At 53.4% G+C, this 18,089-nt stretch overlaps 3 protein-coding genes across 3 annotated transcripts; 1 reads left to right on the top strand and 2 right to left on the bottom strand.

The window, feature by feature from the left end:
• Nucleotides 1-966: 966 nt before the first annotated feature.
• Nucleotides 967-3,590, top strand: PG997_000818 (fungal-specific transcription factor; the record flags this gene model as incomplete). Its single annotated transcript, XM_066805133.1, has 5 exons — nt 967-1,101; nt 1,167-1,333; nt 1,608-2,592; nt 2,636-3,422; nt 3,472-3,590. 5 exons carry the CDS (start codon nt 967-969, stop codon nt 3,588-3,590), a joined length of 2,193 nt encoding a protein of 730 aa, XP_066674906.1.
• Nucleotides 3,348-7,763, bottom strand: PG997_000817 (glutamate decarboxylase; the record flags this gene model as incomplete). Its single annotated transcript, XM_066805132.1, has 8 exons — nt 3,348-3,553; nt 5,634-5,655; nt 5,725-6,017; nt 6,050-6,335; nt 6,393-6,569; nt 6,832-6,942; nt 7,082-7,270; nt 7,407-7,763. 8 exons carry the CDS (start codon nt 7,761-7,763, stop codon nt 3,348-3,350), a joined length of 1,641 nt encoding a protein of 546 aa, XP_066674905.1.
• A 2,549-nt stretch (nt 7,764-10,312) lies between these two features.
• PG997_000816 (uncharacterized protein) lies at nt 10,313-14,624 on the bottom strand (the record flags this gene model as incomplete). Its single annotated transcript, XM_066805131.1, has 9 exons — nt 10,313-10,534; nt 10,580-11,217; nt 11,265-11,996; nt 12,089-12,476; nt 12,521-12,682; nt 12,733-13,268; nt 13,333-13,913; nt 13,979-14,189; nt 14,243-14,624. The coding sequence occupies 9 exons, from the start codon at nt 14,622-14,624 to the stop codon at nt 10,313-10,315; spliced, it is 3,852 nt and encodes a 1,283-aa protein (XP_066674904.1).
• Between the last annotated feature and the right edge of the window lie 3,465 nt (nt 14,625-18,089).

Raw genomic sequence — 18,089 nt, 5'->3', positions numbered from 1 at the left:
AAACCGACTAGACCTGCCCCCATCACTACTACCACTACTCCTGCTCTGCTGCCCACTACATACTACTACTATTACTGCTGTTACTGCTGCTGCTGCTGTTGCCGCTGCCGTTACTATTACTACTACCTCTACTACCTCCTCTTCCCTTTTTCCAACGCCGCTGCCCGTTCTCGTAGGTACTTCCCTACTTGCTGTTGTTGTTGTTGTTCCCGACCAAAGGGAAAAAAGAGGGCATTCTTGTTTCCTCTCTCCGTGCGTGTGTGTGTTTTGCGTATACACCACCACTCTGCCATCGACGGTCCTTGCATTTCTAGCCGCGGTGCCTTTTGGGCGAGGGTACTTTCCCAAACAACATCCATAATTCACCGCTATCTGGATTCCTGTTTAGGCAACCCGCGTCCAAGAGGCCAGCCCTGGGGGAGCACAATACTATACTCACCAAAGGGCAATTCAGCACAACCGCCACAATCGATGCTAAGCTGCCATCTTGTTCTAGGCCAACTGGCGCTTCTACAATAACCGGCCGCCCACCTGGCTCCTGAAACCTGCGGGACACTGCTCGGTCAGGCGAGCATACCGCGGAAACGCAGAGAGGACATAGCGGCAGTCAAGTTGCACAACGCTGCAACGCTGCAAGGCGCTGTCCGCTGAGATCGCCTCGACGACGCACTCGAGAGTCGTTTGCCCTTGGGGTTCCGAATCTCTTGTGACATTAGTACGAGGGGGTCCCCCAGCCCAGCCCACTCGCCGTTTTCTGGTTGCATATCAGTCCTCACCCAGGTACATTCTGCATCAAGCGTGGCGCCTTGTGGCCACCACCCAACTACTAAGACGCCTCCCCTGAGACTCCAATAACCGTACTGCATGTTCCTCGAGCGCCAACCTCTCGGGATCCGACCTATTAGGGAGTCTTTGGAACCTGTGCCCAATCAGACCACGGCCTACTGGAGACTGAAGTTGCCCACGATGGCAACTTCGTCACACAATGCCTTTCCTCGATCCCCGAATCCATCCACAAGGTCATACGACTCGTCGTCAGTTTCGTCCGCAACCTCACCGAAGCCGCCAGCCCAGTACCTCAGCAGCTTGATGAGCACAAGTGTAGGTCCGGCGGCGCTCATGCTCCCCAATCTATTGGCATCCCACCTCTACCTTCTGTCAGTCAGTCGGCATTCCAGCCATACACCCCAGGGACAGCGTCGTCGGTAATGGGAAGAGACTCACTTCCCTCCAACGACTCGGTCGCGAGTACCCCGGGTCTGTCAAATGCGCAGCTTTCCGCCAATGTCCAAGCACAGAAACGTGCATATCGCCAAAGAAGGAAAGATCCTAGGTAAGAAACCCCTACCTTGCCTGGTCCCGATCCCGCGTAGCTCCGGGGCCGACTGATGATAATCTTCATGCGCATGTTGTGTGCTTCGCACCATCGATCCGTGAATCCAGAGGCAGGGTCTTCAAGTCTGCGCCGTCGGATTCGTCCTAATTTTAGATGATGCATACTGTCGGACTGGTTGCTAACCTTCTACAACGAAAAGCTGTGATGCCTGTCGAGAGAGGAAGGTCAAATGCGACGCAACAGAAACGACAAGCTGCTCGGAGTGCTCCAGTCGCAATGTCAAATGCCAGTTCACAAAGGAGACGAACCGACGAATGTCTTCCATCAAGCAGGTACAAGATCTCGAGAAGCAGATCGAACGTGTACGTAGGGAGAACAACACGCTCAAGCGCCTCCTAAACGACAGAGATGGCCAGATGGACCTGGACGTAGAAGGGGTTGATCAGTTGGCCATCCCTATTCCGGAAATTGGGACCGAGCCCAAACGACGGAAACGAACAGCACCGCTTCACGACCCATCGAGGGCACGGGCGAACGTCCGGAATATTTCAAAAGGGCTATTCAAGCCGCCGGCACCTTATCGACCGACGCCGATGGCTGCGCCTCCCGAGGTGCGGCTTCCATCACCGCCACCCAGGTCTGTTACGGAGGCGCTTTTGCATTCCTACTATGGGGCGATTCACGTCATGATGCCTCTACTACACTGGCCGACGCTGCAGCGGGAAGTGGAGGAGATATACCAGGGTGCTGGCCTACAACGCATGTCAGCTTCTTGGCTATCGACTTTCTTCGCAATTTTGGCAGGTGGAAGTGTGTTCAGCAGCGAGCGTCATCCGGACCGCATACATCAGGCAGCCGAACTACTGGAAATCTCGCGCAGTCTTGTTGATCCTTGGAATAACGATTTCAGCCTCGACAACGTGAGGACGGCGTTTCTCACTTCACTCGTTCTGAACGAACTTAACTTGAAGTCAGCGGCTTGGAGCGGGCTGGGCACTGCGGTGAAAATGGCGCAGGACATGAGTCTACATCTTGAAGTTGGGGCTCCCTCGAGGCTCGAAGCCGACATGCGGCGGCGGGTGTGGTGGTCGATCTACATCCTCGACCGAACCATGTCGCTCGACATGGGCCGTCCCTCCCTCATCCACGATGCCGATTGCGATGTTACATTGCCAGAAGCGATAGACGACCATTATCTCCACGCGGAAGGTCCGGTGCATCCCCTCAACGCCGACTCCCTGACTCACTCGCTACACGTTATTCTCAACGTGGTCCGCTCAATGCCTGCCATTGTCCAAGCTCGAAGCTCCTTGCCTATTACGCCGACGCGGCTATCCGCTTTTGATACGCACTTCGCCAGTTGCCAGAGGGGCCTTCCCGGCAGCCTGCGACCCCGAGAACCCCCTCCCTATCCCGCCGCATATGCTGATGCCCATGGCTTATCTCTTGAGCGCCCGACTGCTGCTTCACCGGCACAATCTCGCACCAACCTGCCCTCCCGATATCCGATCGAACGCTATCGCCCAGTGTAGCTATACTGCTGCCGAAACGGCCAAGCTGATCGCTCGAACAAACGCCTCTCTTGCCGACACTGCCACAGCGCTACTCACCACTCATATCTTCAGATCGGCTCTGTTCCTGGTTATGACTGAACAGCACGAACTGGCAGGAGTTTGCATCCGTGCGCTGAAGTCGATAGACATTCGGCGCGATGTTGCAGTACCCTGTGGCCGATTTCTTTCGTTGTTCTTATCGGCTGTAGCCAACAAGCGCGCCGAGGTAGCAGCGTATCTTCCTAGGTCTGTCCCCGGCTTTGGTGCACAGCGTCCACCACCTGCAGCTGCTTTTCAGGAGGCTTTGTGCAGGGATGAAGAGCTATTAGCATACCTGAGCGCCGACTTGCAAGGGGGCGTTGAATCCGCATGGGTATGGGTCGGGGCTGAACGGGATACCATGCCCGCGGCAGCTTCGGCGTCGGGTGGAATAGTAAGATCTGAGAACAGGACTGGACTTAGCGCGGAGGATCTCCGAGACTGGATCGGTTGGGATCGACTGGACGGGCAGTTGCGAGGTCTAGCGACGGAAGGTTGGAGCCCGACTTCTCAGTACGCCCCCATACGCTGCCGCCGATCAAGACGGAACCGGCGCCGGGACCGAGCATCCCAAGAAGCAGCATACCCCCGAACGAAGGCTCGTCTGCCAGCCCGGCGCCAAGCGCTGCCAAGAGGAATACGGAAAGAATCAGCATCGCTAATATCATATGAACCCTCGTCAGATGGGGCAGGAGAAGGATATCCAAAAGCGCAAAAGAAATTAAGCAATACAAGGGAAGATCCCCACGGACTTCACGAAAATTTTATGAAGCGAGCGAGCGAAGGCAATGCCCAAACGTTTTTTCTCTTTTCATGACGATTTCCAAGCCTACATTCAACGGCTTGGTATCAAGCGTCATCAAGAATAATCACTGTATCATTATTGTCATTTCATAAAAACGCGGTCGTCATTGGTATTGAGCGGAAGGCTCTGGTTTCTCGACGATGATATGCCCCCTCCCCCCCCAACTGGTGTACCGCTTCGATGATCTATTACATCTCTCATTTTTCCTTACTGCCTACTTACTCATACCGCATGGTCACAATGTCGACTTATTTCGCCAGCAATTACAGCCTCCACTTAGCGTCTCATGCACAACACGCTTTTCTCTTCTTCTGTTTCCCTTACAGCATTACGACGGCGCAAAGCCACCCAATGGAAGAAAAACGCGGGCGGACAGGGGTCAAGGGGAAGAGCCGATGCTAATGAGGAACTTTCGAACTTACTAATGCTACAACTGGGGTTGTCGTAGTCATCGTCGTCGTCGTCCTTCGGATAACGGTTCAAGGGTGGTGTGTGTGGGAAACCGGGGCTGGGACGCTGGGGCCGGTGGGTATTATTACAGGTTCGCTATAGGGTAGGGTCGGGTCCGACGGCAGTCCCGCTTGGAGGCAAGGAAAGTCGGTCGATCCATCCGTCGCGGTGGGAAGAGGAGGAGGGTGGGTGGGAGGAGCCACGGAAGATCATCATTGTCACCACCACCACAGCAGAGGGTCTGAATGGGCGTGCATATATGTTATATTGTGCTTATGTAATGTTGTAACCTACGTGGTGAAGGGTGGCATGGGGGCTGGTGGGATATGGAGATGGGGATTGATACACATGTCCAACCAGATAGCTCTGTCCGACGTAAGGAGTCGGTTTCCCACAATCAACAAAACATCAAACAAAAACAAAAACAAAAAAACGCGTTCTCGGGGCTATCCCGATGTGTTGCTATTACTGGAAATCCGGAATGTGATGATGACGCAGCACTGCGACGTCTAATCATGTAATAGGGGGCTGAGCAAACTTGCGTACTGTAGGTTACAGGACTACTACTTTGTAGCCTACCATGGTTGCAACGGGGAGGAGACATTTCGGAAAGCCGCCCGACTTTTGGCGCCATCAACCGTTGCCCAGACCCCTGCTAGCCACGACACAGCCAGCAGTCACGTTGTCTGTGGACTTGCGTAGGTTTCGAATTTCCCGAATTTCCATGGCAAATGCGATGATCAACAAAAAAGGCGCTGTGGGCAAACGGGGAAGAGGAGCCGATGGCTTACCCAGACGCCGGGAAATTGGATCATCTTGTTAGCCCGGCAGGGATTCGCGGGTGGTTTGGGCGGTTTGGCTGCTTAGCTGGTTAGCCGGTCAGGGGCTCGGCAGAAGGGCCGACGGAAACTAGAACAATCACGGTGGAGCCCCCTCGTGGGAATGGAACAAGTTGACAGCTGGGGAGGAGTTGCAAGTTCTCAGTCCACTTCCACTGCCGTACCAAGGAACAACCGACAACGTCGTCACATGTCTTCTGAAACATAAACGTCAGCCGCAGGTGGATAAGAGCCTCTCGGACAAGTACCTACAGTACAAACACCAGCAAGTATCGTCACAAGTGCACAGCTTAATGCAAGATACGAGTGGGGCATCCCAGACTTGCTGCAGCCTACGGAAAAGAGTCACAAAGTTCAATAGTCTCCGTATATTCAGCAGTCATATGATGCTGAAGCTACAGTCCTTGAGGAAATCCGTGTACATGGGGGCTTGGGCCCATATAGTAGTATCTCGCCGAAGTGTCCTTTTTCTTCATCTTCCAGCCTTCAGAAAACACATCGGCCAATACAATTCGCGCTCTGGCAGCAGCTGCCATGATTCATCAAGCCTTCCAAGCCTCCCAACATGGCATGGGCACTCTAACAGATAGAGTGAGTCTTGCCATGTTTACCTTGAATGGAATGTTTCTCGTTCTATACGCAGCTGTTAGCCCCTTGTCCTATTACCCTTCTTGCATGCAGACAAGGCTGGAGTTTGCTTACAGCGAATTTGGGATGGTTGTGCTTCGACTGAGATGAGTTGGTAGCATGGTGGGTTTTGATGAAGGCCTCCATCTTCTTGACAGAATCCCGGTCCATTTGCTCGAGCAGCTCCATGCAATACTTGATATCACAGATCAGGGCGTCGCATCGGTTCTTGGTGAAATCCTCTCGGACGACAACACGCAGCATCTTCAGCTGACCCGTGTGGGGCGCCATCGTGTAGGCCGGTACGACCCAACCGCGAGCACGCAGTCTGTGTGCCAGGGCGAACTCGTCAAACTCGTGCTTGTCATCTGTTTTTAAGCGGAATGCAACGAGGGTAGACCTTCGCCCGACTTCTTTGACATGATAACAAAGCCCAGAGCTTCCAACGAGTTCGAGAGGTAGTCGGCGGTGCGGGTCAAGTTGCTCATAATGGCGCGGTAGCCCTTCTTACCAAGCCGAATCAGCTGGTAATACTGGCCAATAACCTGACTGGCACCCTTGGAGAAGTTCAAGGTAAAACTCGACTGATCGGCGCCGAGATAGTTGATGTTGAAGACGAGCTCCTGGGGCAGGTACTCGGCGGAGCGCCAGACAACCCATCCTACACCTGGGTACACAAGGCCATACTGGAACTGGTCAGTTACTTGGCAACCTGGCGACACATTCTAAGATGATTGACATACCTTGTGGCCAGATACATTGATTGAGACCACACGTTCCAGTCTGAAGTCCCATTGCAGATCGGGCATCACAAATGGTGCCACGAAACCGCCGCTGGCAGCATCGACGTGAATCGGTGTATCCATACCTCTCTGCACCAGCAGGTCGTTGATGGCCTTAACATCCTCGTACTCGCCAGTCTAAGCATTCTTGTTAGCCACATACTTACATTTGGCAAACTTGAATCTTTCAGAAGCTCATGCTGTATCCAAGGAAAACAGGCCGAGTGTTGCTGAAATGACCCTAAGTTGGCTTTTGTGACCAACTCGAAAGCGAATGACTTACTAATAGCATATTTGTTGTTAGCAAGAGAGATTCTCAGGAATTGCGTATTTGAAGCTTACCGTAGGTGGTTCCCAGAATCGCGCAAATGCCGATGGTATTCTCATCAACCAGATTCACCGTCTCCTCCGGGTCGAGGACATAGCGTTCCGGCGTGCAGTAGACAAGCTTCTCCTCAATCTCGAAGTATCTTGCAGCTTTCTCCCAGCAAACTTGGACAGCCGAGGACATCTAAGAAGCATAATTAGCATCGCATTGCCGAGACGTGGGGATTAGCCGCGAGCAGCGTGCCTTCCACCCCATCATTCACTCCAAGCACGCTCTGATGGTGCATAACGTGGCTGGTCTTGCTCTCTTGGGGAATACTTACGATGATGTTTGGGTTCTCTGTGGAAAGGCCAGCCGCCTTTCTCTGGTTCTTCCACCGTCTCTTCATGGCAAGAACTCCCAGCATGATAGCTTCTGAAGAGCCGATACAGGAAGTGCCAATGGCACCAGCTGCGTTACTATCATCGGTGGGCGCGTTGAACAAGCGGCCAATCATGGATACACAACGGTTCTGCCGAAACGGGGAAGAAAGTGCGCATGTCAGTGAGACGTCCATGTGTTCCGGTACACTTGAATCCTTCGTCTTGCAGTGGGCCGTCCCCCAACGTGCTTTGAGGCGAGGTTGGGGCAGAGAGAGAGGGACTCACCTGGATGTCGGCAGACTGGGGGTACTCCTCATAGTCGATGAAGTTCTTGGAGAAGGACTCGGTCATGAGCTTCTCGGCCTCGTCCTCCATGTAGGTGGTGACGAACGAGGCCAGGTTCAACATGGGGTTACCATCGAGACTGAGGTCGTCCTTGATCATGCGGTAGGCGACCTCTTTGGGCATCTCACCCTCGGGCATCTCGTGGCGGGGCAGGTCTTCGGCGGCAAAGCGGGAGCCGTAGACGCTCGTGGTGAAGGAGTCGTCATCGTTGCTCAGCTGCAAACTTATCTTCTTGACGGCATCAGGGAGCTTATCCTTGATCTCGGCGTCGTTGGGGATATTTGCAAGGTGGACCATCTTGGCGGTCTTGAGGGAACTAGTCTACCTAGTATACGCAACTGGAATTGTGGGGTGTTGTTGTGTATACACGAGAGAGAGAGAGAGAGAGAGAGAGAGAGAGAGAGAGAGCGCGAGTGAGGATTTGAAGAGAGAAAAGGAAGGTTGAGTGTCTGGAAAGGGTTGACCAGAATGAAGAGCGGGCGGTCAGATCAGTACTCGAGGAAAGAAAGGCAGGTGCGTTCAGGCGGATGACCTTGGTTGAGTCCGACTTACACGTCAACTTTATAGTCAGGCACGCTTCTGGATGCAAGTGCAATATAGAGAGGGAAGCTACGTACCTACACCGACCTGTGGATCAATTTGATGATATATGTCAATGGATGGATGCCAGGAAGGTGCGGGTGCGGGGTAGCAGCGTGCAATGTGCGATTACGAAGTGCCAGGAGCGGGAATGTTGGAATGCAAACTACTTCGAAGGACGAGGTTCTGTTGCGTCCGCAGGCAGACTGAGCGCTTTTATTTATACCAGGTACGTGTATTCACTCGCTATCGACGACGGCCAGCGCAGAAGGAGGGCAAGGGCAAAGGGTGCTTCAGCTGGTGTCATTGCAAGTCTGGTGCCATTGTCGGCGTCAGTGTCAGGCCAGCTTACAGTGCGTAACCAGCAGGTTACCTGACTTGTCCTGTTCAGACAGGGACATGTAGGGAGCTGATTTGAAGTTAGTAAGTGCGAGTGGTCACCCCACGACACACACCGAATCGACTCCTCGTTTTTTCCCTCCCTCTCCCTCTCTCCTCCCCCTAAACCGTACAGGAAGCTGGGGCAGGCATGGTTTCAGCCGTGGTAGGGTGCTGTTCCAATGTTTATGTGCGTAATTGGCGAACGCTGGGGTAGCACGAAAACAGCAAAGCCCAGCAAGCCCTGGAGGGTTGGCAGAAAAGCTTGGCACAGAGTGTTTCCACTGGCCAGGCACTAGCAGGGATCGATCTGGTGGGTGTGGTGTGCTTTGGAATCCACCATCCCGTCACTCTCCGAACCATCCCGCTTGGCTCACTGCCAATGGTTCAATGTTCCTTTTCGTTAGCTGGCACTTCAGACTTCTACACGCTTTGTTTTGTTAGTAGCAGAGGCTTATGCTTAGAGCCCTTGCCGGCCCGCGGATACCTACCGGTCAGTCACCGACTCCTTTTCCCTGAGCCCCAGAGGAAACGTGCATGGCCATCCATGAATGGCAATAGCAGGCGAATGCATGAGGCTTTTTCTTCCTTCTTTTCCCGAACTCGTTCATGCAAGTGGAAGGTCGGTCGAGCCAAGAAGATATTGAGGGAGTGAGCTTACTCATGTGTCACCAGTTCAACAGCGCATAAATGAACAACGCCGGCCCCTTGGGACCATGACCGCCACAGCACTTGCTTTCCCGCTGCACTCTGGACCGGCAGGGTTCCGTAGCTCGAGATCGTACAGGAGTAAGATGAGGCCGCCTGTATGCAGCGCTAGCTAGGCTCGGGTACAGAAAGCTTGAAAATTCCCATTCCCATTAGGCCCGCCTGGAGTGCCGGTGACATCATTCAGATCAGACCAGAGCGTCCACGTCAGCTACCATTAAGGGGAAATGTCTGAGATAGGGTGTAATGGACTGTTGATGTGTTGAGCTGTGTGCGGCGCGGTATTGCCGGCTTACAGGCGCCGCCGCCCCCCCAGGCGAGCCAGGCCTCATTAATTGAACCTAAACGACCACGACGGCGTAGTCGTCGTAGCTACCCGCTCGCTTCCGTCTGAAGGAAAAAGAAAGAAAAAAAGAAAAAGACAAATCTGATGTTCGGATGGCACGTCGATGGTTGAAAACCAAGCAAACACACTGCCCCCTTTTTCCATTCTCCTACCTACAGTTTTCTGATCCGTCTAATCCGAGCAATTCAGGCTGCGCCCTGGGCATGGGTGTTGGTCGGATAATCACATACGAGGGCGTCTTCACCTCATGGTAAAACGATACGATTTGGGCCCGTGGTTAATGTGCCGTGCGTGATTTGATACTCAACAGCCGATTGTGTTTGCTTATTCCTTTGCCCTTCTAGAACGATTGCCACAACCCTTGTCCCAGATCTGCCCACGTTTTTGCCACTCCGTCACGTGGCACGCGATACACTTGTCACCCACTCCATCCAAAGCCTAAGTTGTCTTAGGCCACCTTCAAGTATTCCAGTCTCGGTGTACACGAGACCATCGCAGTGCGATCATGCTATGATACCCGTTACTTTTGTGTGCGGCATCACGACACAGTAGGCACTTTGTCATTGTGCCTTTGTCTCACTTGGAATCATATTCTGTTTAAAGCCAGATCTTCTCATTGTGTCAGCCCTGAATTTTTGGGCTATCTATCGTCGCCATCGCTTAGCAAGTCTTAATAGTACAACTAATCAAACATAATCGCAGTACCTAAACGATACCGTGAATCCATGAAACCAAACCGCTGCTTCTAGGCCATACTATTCAATCTGATGAACATGGTGATCATGTTAACCAGCGCCAGGCCTCCTTGTGCGACACCAAAAGGGTTTCCGCAGGTCTACTCCTGCTCGCCGAGGTCCGCCTTATCATCGTCAATCTCCTCATCCTTCGGCGAGCATCTATCAGTATAGTCCTCAGGGAACATCTCAGGAAAGAATGATCCTCTCTCCGATGGCTTGATGAAAGTTGGACCGCGCAGACTCGGGGTCACGCCAAAGGCAGCCCAGTCCTCGGCGGTCCAGGGGACCGGTCGGCGCTTCGTAGGGTCCTTCGCTTCCTCCTAGGTAACAAAGGAATACATCTCGAGCTCCTTGAGGTCGGTGACCGTGTAGCCTTCGCGGATCCGTGTACCGTTCTCGAGAATGGTCGGGCCGGAGGGCGGGTCCGGGCAGGGCGCGGGGGCGGACCGCGGGATGGAGGCGTGGAGAACAGCTGTAGGCGTGCTGGCAGAGTTCTCGTGGCTCTGGACGTCGGCATCAGACACGTGCTGGTCCATATACTCAAACGAACTAGGCACCGGGGCGTCCACAGAACTGTCATCGGAAGGACCAGTCTCCAATGTGTTGTTACCAGTGTCATCATGACCCTGGACGTTGGCGTCGGTTTCGAATTGGTCCAAGTATTCGAACGAACTAGGCACCGGAGCGCTTACGGGGCTGTGATTAGGGGGACCAGTCTCCGATGTGTTGCTAGGGTTAACATAGGCCTGGACGTCGACGCCGACGTCGGACTCGGACTGGTCCAAGTTCTCGAACGAACTAGGCACCGGGGCGTTCGTAGGACTTTCATTGGAAGGACAAATCTCCGGTGTGTTGTTAGGGACGTCGTAGGCCTGGGCGTCGGTGTCGGCGTCGGGCTCAGACTGGGTCAAATTCTCCAGGGGAGCAGGGCCCGGGGCATTTGCAGGGCTGTCGTGGGAGATGGTCTGGATGGCGCGGAAAGCCCGTCTGGATTTTTGAGTTTCTCGAAAACGGCCCTCGCAATTGTGGCCTCGGTAATCGGAGCGTTACCTTGTGCTGCTGCGGCTGCGGCAAGGATATCGAGTCCAGTGAGCCCGCCGATTTCACCATCACCCTGATCTGCGGTCAAAGGCTTTGCAGCCGGAGTTTCGCTATCTTCTTCACCCTGGGCCACGACCTGAGCGCCGGCCGTAAGTCCATTGGCTCTTTCTATAGCCCCGAGGACAGCCTCAACCTCAGCCTCGGCTCGAGCCTCAGCCTCAGCCCGTGCTAGGACCCGAGCTTCGGACTGAGCCTGTGCTAGGACCTGAGCCTCGGCCTCAGCCGTATCCTTCTCAGCCTTGGATCTGGCCTTGCGATTTTGGCGCTTCTTTTGGGCTTTGGTCAATTTGGGCTCGGTATCCTGAGCTTCGGCGCCGGTGTTTTCATCAACGATGGCGTCGCCGCCATTATCCGCCTCAATCTGTAAACCCGTGTCTTGAGCCTCCTCATCGACACAACCATCATCCTTGCCGGCTGTTTCTTGGACCTTCACATCATCGCTTCCGCCCTTGACTGTGTGGTTCTCCGTGTGGCTGTCTGACACAACCGGGTTTCTATCGTCTGGGTTGTACATTGCGGACTCAGGTTGCTTATCCTCAGTCTGCGGGTCGGGTTGGCCAACCGGCTCAGGATGGTAAGTGACCGGCTCGATCTCCGGGTCCTGAGGTGCATACAAAGGTGCTTGGGATGCAGATGGATAGGGGGCGGTCTGGTTGTAGCTAGCCTGCGATTCGACTGGGCCTACAGACTCAGGGGGTCAGCAACCGTGGCCGTGAGAATTGAAACCCTTCTGCCGTGACGAAAATGGATTTCCTGGTGAACAATGCGCTCACCAGGTCTCGCAACGACGTCCGGCATAGCGTGATGCCGGTGGGCCATAGGGGCCAGGTGAAGCTCGGCTGCCGGATCTCTACTTTGGCTGGCGGGCGGTGCCTGAGTGGTCGCCATGAACTGGGAATAGGATGGGAGCTGAGCATTGGTACCATCTCCATTGCCCGGTGCCTCGTGGATGGGCTCCTCTGGTGCTTGCTGCTCGGGCGCCTCTGGCCACAGGCCGATCATGGGTCCACTGAGTTGCGCGGGGGTATACAGTGGCGGCAATTGCATTGGATGAGGCTGTGAGTCCGCCGATACGTCAGATTCGGCCGCGGTGTGCCCCGGCCCCTTTCCCTCAGAAGTACTCACAAGGTCCTCGGCGTACACCTCCCACGGGTTCTCCCCCTACGCGGCAGAGGCTTACTGTGCGCACGGCGCTGCTCTCGGACCTGTCGTCTCATTGTCTCTGACTGCTGGTCTGAAAGAGGACTCGTAGCGATATTAGGAGGTAGTGATACAGTGGCTTCGCTTGGCAAAGACCCGAATGACGATAGACAAGGTGTGATGTAACGAGAGTCCGTGGCGGGTGTAAATACAGGCATACGTCCAAACTGGATTTGCTTCATAGCTTTTTCGGCTCTGCCTGTATGGCAACCGTAACCGATTGATCCTCGGTTTCCTCTGCAAGCGATGCTGCGGGTTGTTCTTGCAGAATGTCGGCCGGACTTGAAGCGGGTTGCTCTTCCACAGCGGTGGGAGAACTTGAGACCGCGCTTTCTTGATCAGTCTCTCGTCCATCTTTCTCATCCTCGTCATCGTCCTCAGGTGACGACGTCATAGGAAGTTGCTGATGCGAATATTCACGCGCAACCGGCTCGGAACCTCCTGAGCTGGTGGATGGAGTAAACACAACTCTAGACGATTCCGATGCTGTATCACTTTCTGGGTCCGAGGTGTCGACGGTGGGTTCGTATTTTGACTTCAAGCTCTCATGAACCTTCGGCTTCTTGGCCGATTTGGCTGCAGCCAACTTCCTCTTGTTCGCTAAGGCAGCCTTACGTCTCTCCGACTTTGTCATGCGCTTCCTGCGGGACTGCTCTCCCGACTGGGGCTTTTCAGGGTTATCTCCCTGCTCCTTAGTGCCCTCGGCAACCTTTGCGGGGGCGGTCGTCGGATGGCTCTTGAGCTTTGGTGTCGCTAGAAAAGCCATCCTGGACCTCTTGGTGACTAAGGATGATGAGCTTTGTGAGGTCTTCCAAACCAACCATGGCCAACTTGGGCTCAGCCTGCCATTTCGCAGTCCAGTCTATGTCGGGCGCTGGGCAACTTTGGGGGCCTATGATGATTTTGTAGTCCTCAGTGTGATCCAGGACTTTCAGGAAATTCATCAGCTTCTTTCTCATGTAGTAAAAGAAGTTGCCATGACCATCGTCTTCTGGCAAGTCGGATCGGCTATCAGGCTCATAGATGCCCACCCAAGCCTCCATCGGGTCGAAGCCATAGTCTCGGCATCTTTCCCAATTTCGGAAGAATGACGGGTTCGGGTGCCTAAAGTCTTCCTTTGAAGCGCCTATGGGACCTAAGACACCCGTCTTCAAGTACTCCATCTGGCTGGAGCGCCATTCTGGATGAGCCTGCCCCAGGAGCTCGGCTGAGATGCCTTTTCGGCGGCGGCTGATGTTGTGTGCTCTCTGCAACATAGCACGACGCTTAGGTAGATGGCATGCCTGTGTAAAGCTCACGAGGTCATCACGAGCGAATTTGTTCGAGAACCAGTACACGAACAAGTTGGTTGGCGATTCGTTGCCATGGTTCAGTTTGGCCTGTACAAAGGCCTCATCACTATTATGGCATTTGGATTGTACCGCCAATGCCGTTCCTGTGACATGCTTTTCGACGAATTTTACCACCCAATAGGGAGAAATGCCGAGTACCAATAGTGCAATATGGCCTCGGCTGTCTGAAGATAGTGGTTACATCTGGAGGCCATGGTAAGGATGACAAACAGACGTGCGATGGCCTCGTCGTCTGCCTCCACCATGTGGAAACTGATTTCCTTCTTGGTGCCTTTTGGGATTGATAAAAACGACTCAATGACTAATCCCAAGTCACCGAACCCTTTCAGTTCATTAGCGATTCTGGCCGTCCAGAGGTTGAATGAATTGGCTTACCCTCTATGTTGATGTTGATCTCATCAGCGGCCTCGCTAACTTCAGGAGTGATGAGACTCTTGACCTTGTTACTGGAGAAAAGTCTCGGCTCTTCTCCATGTCTTGGTGCCTCCTGGAGGGTACCTGACTTGAGGTGAGGGTATGGGAGCTCGCCGTCGTCCTCCACCACCAGCTCTCTGGTGTCCTGGCCTACTTTGTAAGATTTGCCCTTTCGGCTTTGATGAGAACTACACAGTGATCCATGCCTGGCCTGATCTTGCTCCCAGCAATCGTCGCTGCAGTACCGGACGAGCTGGCACCACTGACACTCAACCGTTATACGCTGATTGTTGGGGCAGTCAGGCTTTGCGCACGTAGCGCGGACTGGCGCCCGGCCATCCATGTTGGACAGAGCAGCAATACGCTGTCAGTAACAACCCTGTTCTTTTTTATGTTAGTCGCAGGAGAGGAGTGAAAGGGAGCGAAAGCATGGGAGCGGGGGCGGGGGTGGGTGTGAATACAAATAATACTGACCTCTAGCGGGCAATAGCATTCACGAAAGCTAGACGGGGGGCGTAGTGCAGGTGTGCAATGAAAGTCGTGAGGGGTGGTATGAGGTTGTATTCACGACGAGGTGGTATAAGGTGGAAGTTGCGGCAGGAGGGTATGAGATGGGAACCACAACGGGATGGTATGAGACGAAAGCCGACCGATATGAAAGGTGTTTTGTAACAGTAGGAACTGTTGGAAGTCAAGCTGCATGAAAGGTTGGAGGTCAGAGTGAGATGCTTGTGGCGAGCATCACTGTTGAAACGTACCAGCTGATCTTATCGGGCGAGTGCCTCTCTGTTCCTCGCGAAGTGGAAGAGATAACAGAAAATTTCACTTTGAATCGAACAATGCTGAGAAACAAAACACGAAACGGTCACGCTGACTTAGAAAAAGCGTGGGAGAAATATGAAAGGATCTTGGAGGGGTTGGGCTATGTCCAAGGCAAGGTGAAGGGTCGGTACCGAGCGTATTCCCGACCAAACTTGATCCCAGGGCACCAAGGCGCTGTTATTTAGTTCCTAAGGCGCCAAAGACGCGCCTGGGGTTTGTTATCGGACTGATAAAGTCACTGCGTGACTGGTTTAGATATGTTCTGCCATTGCAACCTGCAGCAGCAAGGGCCGTTGGCTCAGGCTAGGAGCTCATCGTCGATCAGGGGCTCGTCGGCGCCCAGGGCTTTGTCGACGGCTCGGGGGTTGTTGATGGCAAAGGGCTCGTCGGCGCGATCTAGGGGTTGTCGATGGAAAGGGGCTCGTCGGCGTGCGACCACTACTACGTTGCCTTGGTTGCAGACAAATCACACTCTAGTGCCAAACGTCTAAGTAAGTGCGTTGTGGTCTTTGTCTTTCTTCGTCTATCGCCCCGGCCTTGTGTATTACTACAAATACTTTGCCTGTTATTTCACATCATCTGCATCTGTCCTTCCAGCGCTGCCCCCTTTCAACAAGTCTTAAACAGCAGATACCCGACACATGGAGCATGTGTTTGGTCACGATAACGAGATGGCTAACACTGAAATTTGCTTTAATACCACCGAAGAGGGCACGCCTATGTATCTGTCTCCGTACTGGCTTGATAGAAACACGGAATCAACCGACTCAGCGTTATACCTTCAAGACGAATGCTCGATCCATAGCAGACTGCCTGTCATTGGATATTCTCATAGCATTACCACAAGCCACCGTAGAAGCTGAGAATCAGAGAACCTTTTCAAACAAGGATCAGTGGCGTTAGTGTAGCTGGCCACCATCGTCCTGACAGTTGCGTCGTCCCCGACACGACACCACCCACGTACCGCAGAGCCTGGTTCTTCAACCTTGAATATATTATTTCTCATGTACGACAAGGGCTCCAAAGACGCAGCTGGAGTTGATGTACCAAAGTGGAATGAAGAGGGGGGGAAGGGAGACGCGGTGAAGGAACAAGTGAGGATTTAAGGAGAAGACCACCATGGAGTTGCGAGGCCAGACGCTATGCCTTTGACTCGGACTTCGAGGAGTAGGAGTTTACCTTCACTAGGTTCTGAAGCCACTTTATTGCCAGCTTCATCTGGGAATAGTATATAATAACCTTCTGCGTGGTGTTGCTGCTACGTATGGAATTTGTAACGCATGTAATCCCATGTCCGGCCGTCGCTGTACACGAGTTGGAATCCTAGCACTCCCGGTGGACTTGCTGCGGTTTACAGCAGCGGCTTTGGTTGTTATGGGCCATGCTCTTTATTCTTTCCATCGCACAGCTTCGACGAGGGTGGCATGAACCCATCACTTGCCTACTTTGGGTTGAGCCTCCGACCTGGCCTTGCGCTGAGCGCTGGCGGCGAAGAAGTTGTTCTCCTTGGCCTAATCCACCGGGGAGGGAATCAACGACCACAGAGTTGATATTAGCAGACATGTCCTCAGATATAAGCCGGAACATAGATATACGCAATATGTATTCGGACGGAAAGCATTGCCCGTCAATCGGCGGAGCCACTGCCTTCCAAGCATCCAGTGATGTCTACGACTTTCGGGATGAAGCACGCTCAACCAGTCCCAGATAAATTGCCTCACAATGGACGAGACGTCAACGAAACCGGGAAGAAATGGGATTGCGTTGCCCATACCAGCAGTCGTAGGAATTCGCTGATACCGAGATGCCGGCATGACCACATGCTGCGGATGACTCTGGCCTCACCAATTCGTCGTTATTGTAACTCTTCACCGGCGGCTACATAGTTCATCGACAACCAGTTACACTTATGGCCAGTGTTCCCATAGGTGAAGGTACGGCGATCAGGAACCCGACCAAAGATGGAATATCCAGCCTACCTATCTAATGCAAATAAACGATGTCAGGGGCTATTCTACCTCCCTACTTACGTGTGCCTACTGCCAGACTAGACGCTACAAACAGCCACTGGCTAAATTTGGTGATGGTCTCAAAGCGGCAAGCGGTAGGTAGTTGATAGATAGGATGTGCCTATGTATAACCAGTCCTTAGGTGTACAAAATAACGTGTGATACAGAATTCCAGGAGGCCGATCCCTTGGTAGACCAGCTGGGTGAATTCCATCAAGCGATGGCTTGAAAACGGAAATACCAGGCCTAGGGCTGGCTACATACTTGTGTACCGCAAGACCCACTGCGGAACATTGCTGAAGACGGCTGAAGGGACATTGAACCCTGAGCAGTACCCTGGGCAGTACCCTGATGAGAGTGGCAGCTGCTTGGCATGCATTCCCATTGATCACCGTCGCCCTATGCAAGCCAAGGAGATCAATTGGACCGGGGGCAGACGGGCAGACGGGGCACGGGGGGCCATTGGGCATGGATGTCAGACAGTCGCACCCGCTGTAGCTGGCGATACCTGTCCGCCCGCCCACGGCGCTACGTGCCACTAAGTACCAGCTTTGAATCCAAAAATCCGGGGGACAGCTAGCAGCCTATGGATTGTTTCTAGCAGGTACTAGGTTAGTGTACTAGAGTACAATTGGAGCCTAAGCAAAGTACTTCAAATACCCAGCCAACCAACACAGAACTAAATTAAACATTAGCCTACGACATCTGTGTAACTGCACTACCTGGACTTTTTAAGTCAAGATGTACCCAACTTGCATAACATAAACCCCCCCCTCCAATACCCGAACACTTGAACCTAAGTAGCCATGCATCACAAGCCGTCACTGTTCGGTTTCTGTTTTTATTGACCACACACACACTCTCTCTCCCCCCAAGAGCCATGTCTCAAACGGGCACACACTTTCTCTTGCTGCTACCAACACAGACAGCACAGCCAAGATAACTTCTTTCCAACCCCGCGCCCGCTTGCCCGCTTG

This window comes from Apiospora hydei (genome assembly GCF_038363865.1).
Source record: "Apiospora hydei strain CBS 114990 chromosome Unknown utg000002l_segment0_segment0, whole genome shotgun sequence".
Classification (NCBI taxonomy): domain Eukaryota; kingdom Fungi; phylum Ascomycota; class Sordariomycetes; order Amphisphaeriales; family Apiosporaceae; genus Apiospora; species Apiospora hydei.
This window is presented reverse-complemented; position numbering and strand designations above follow the sequence as displayed.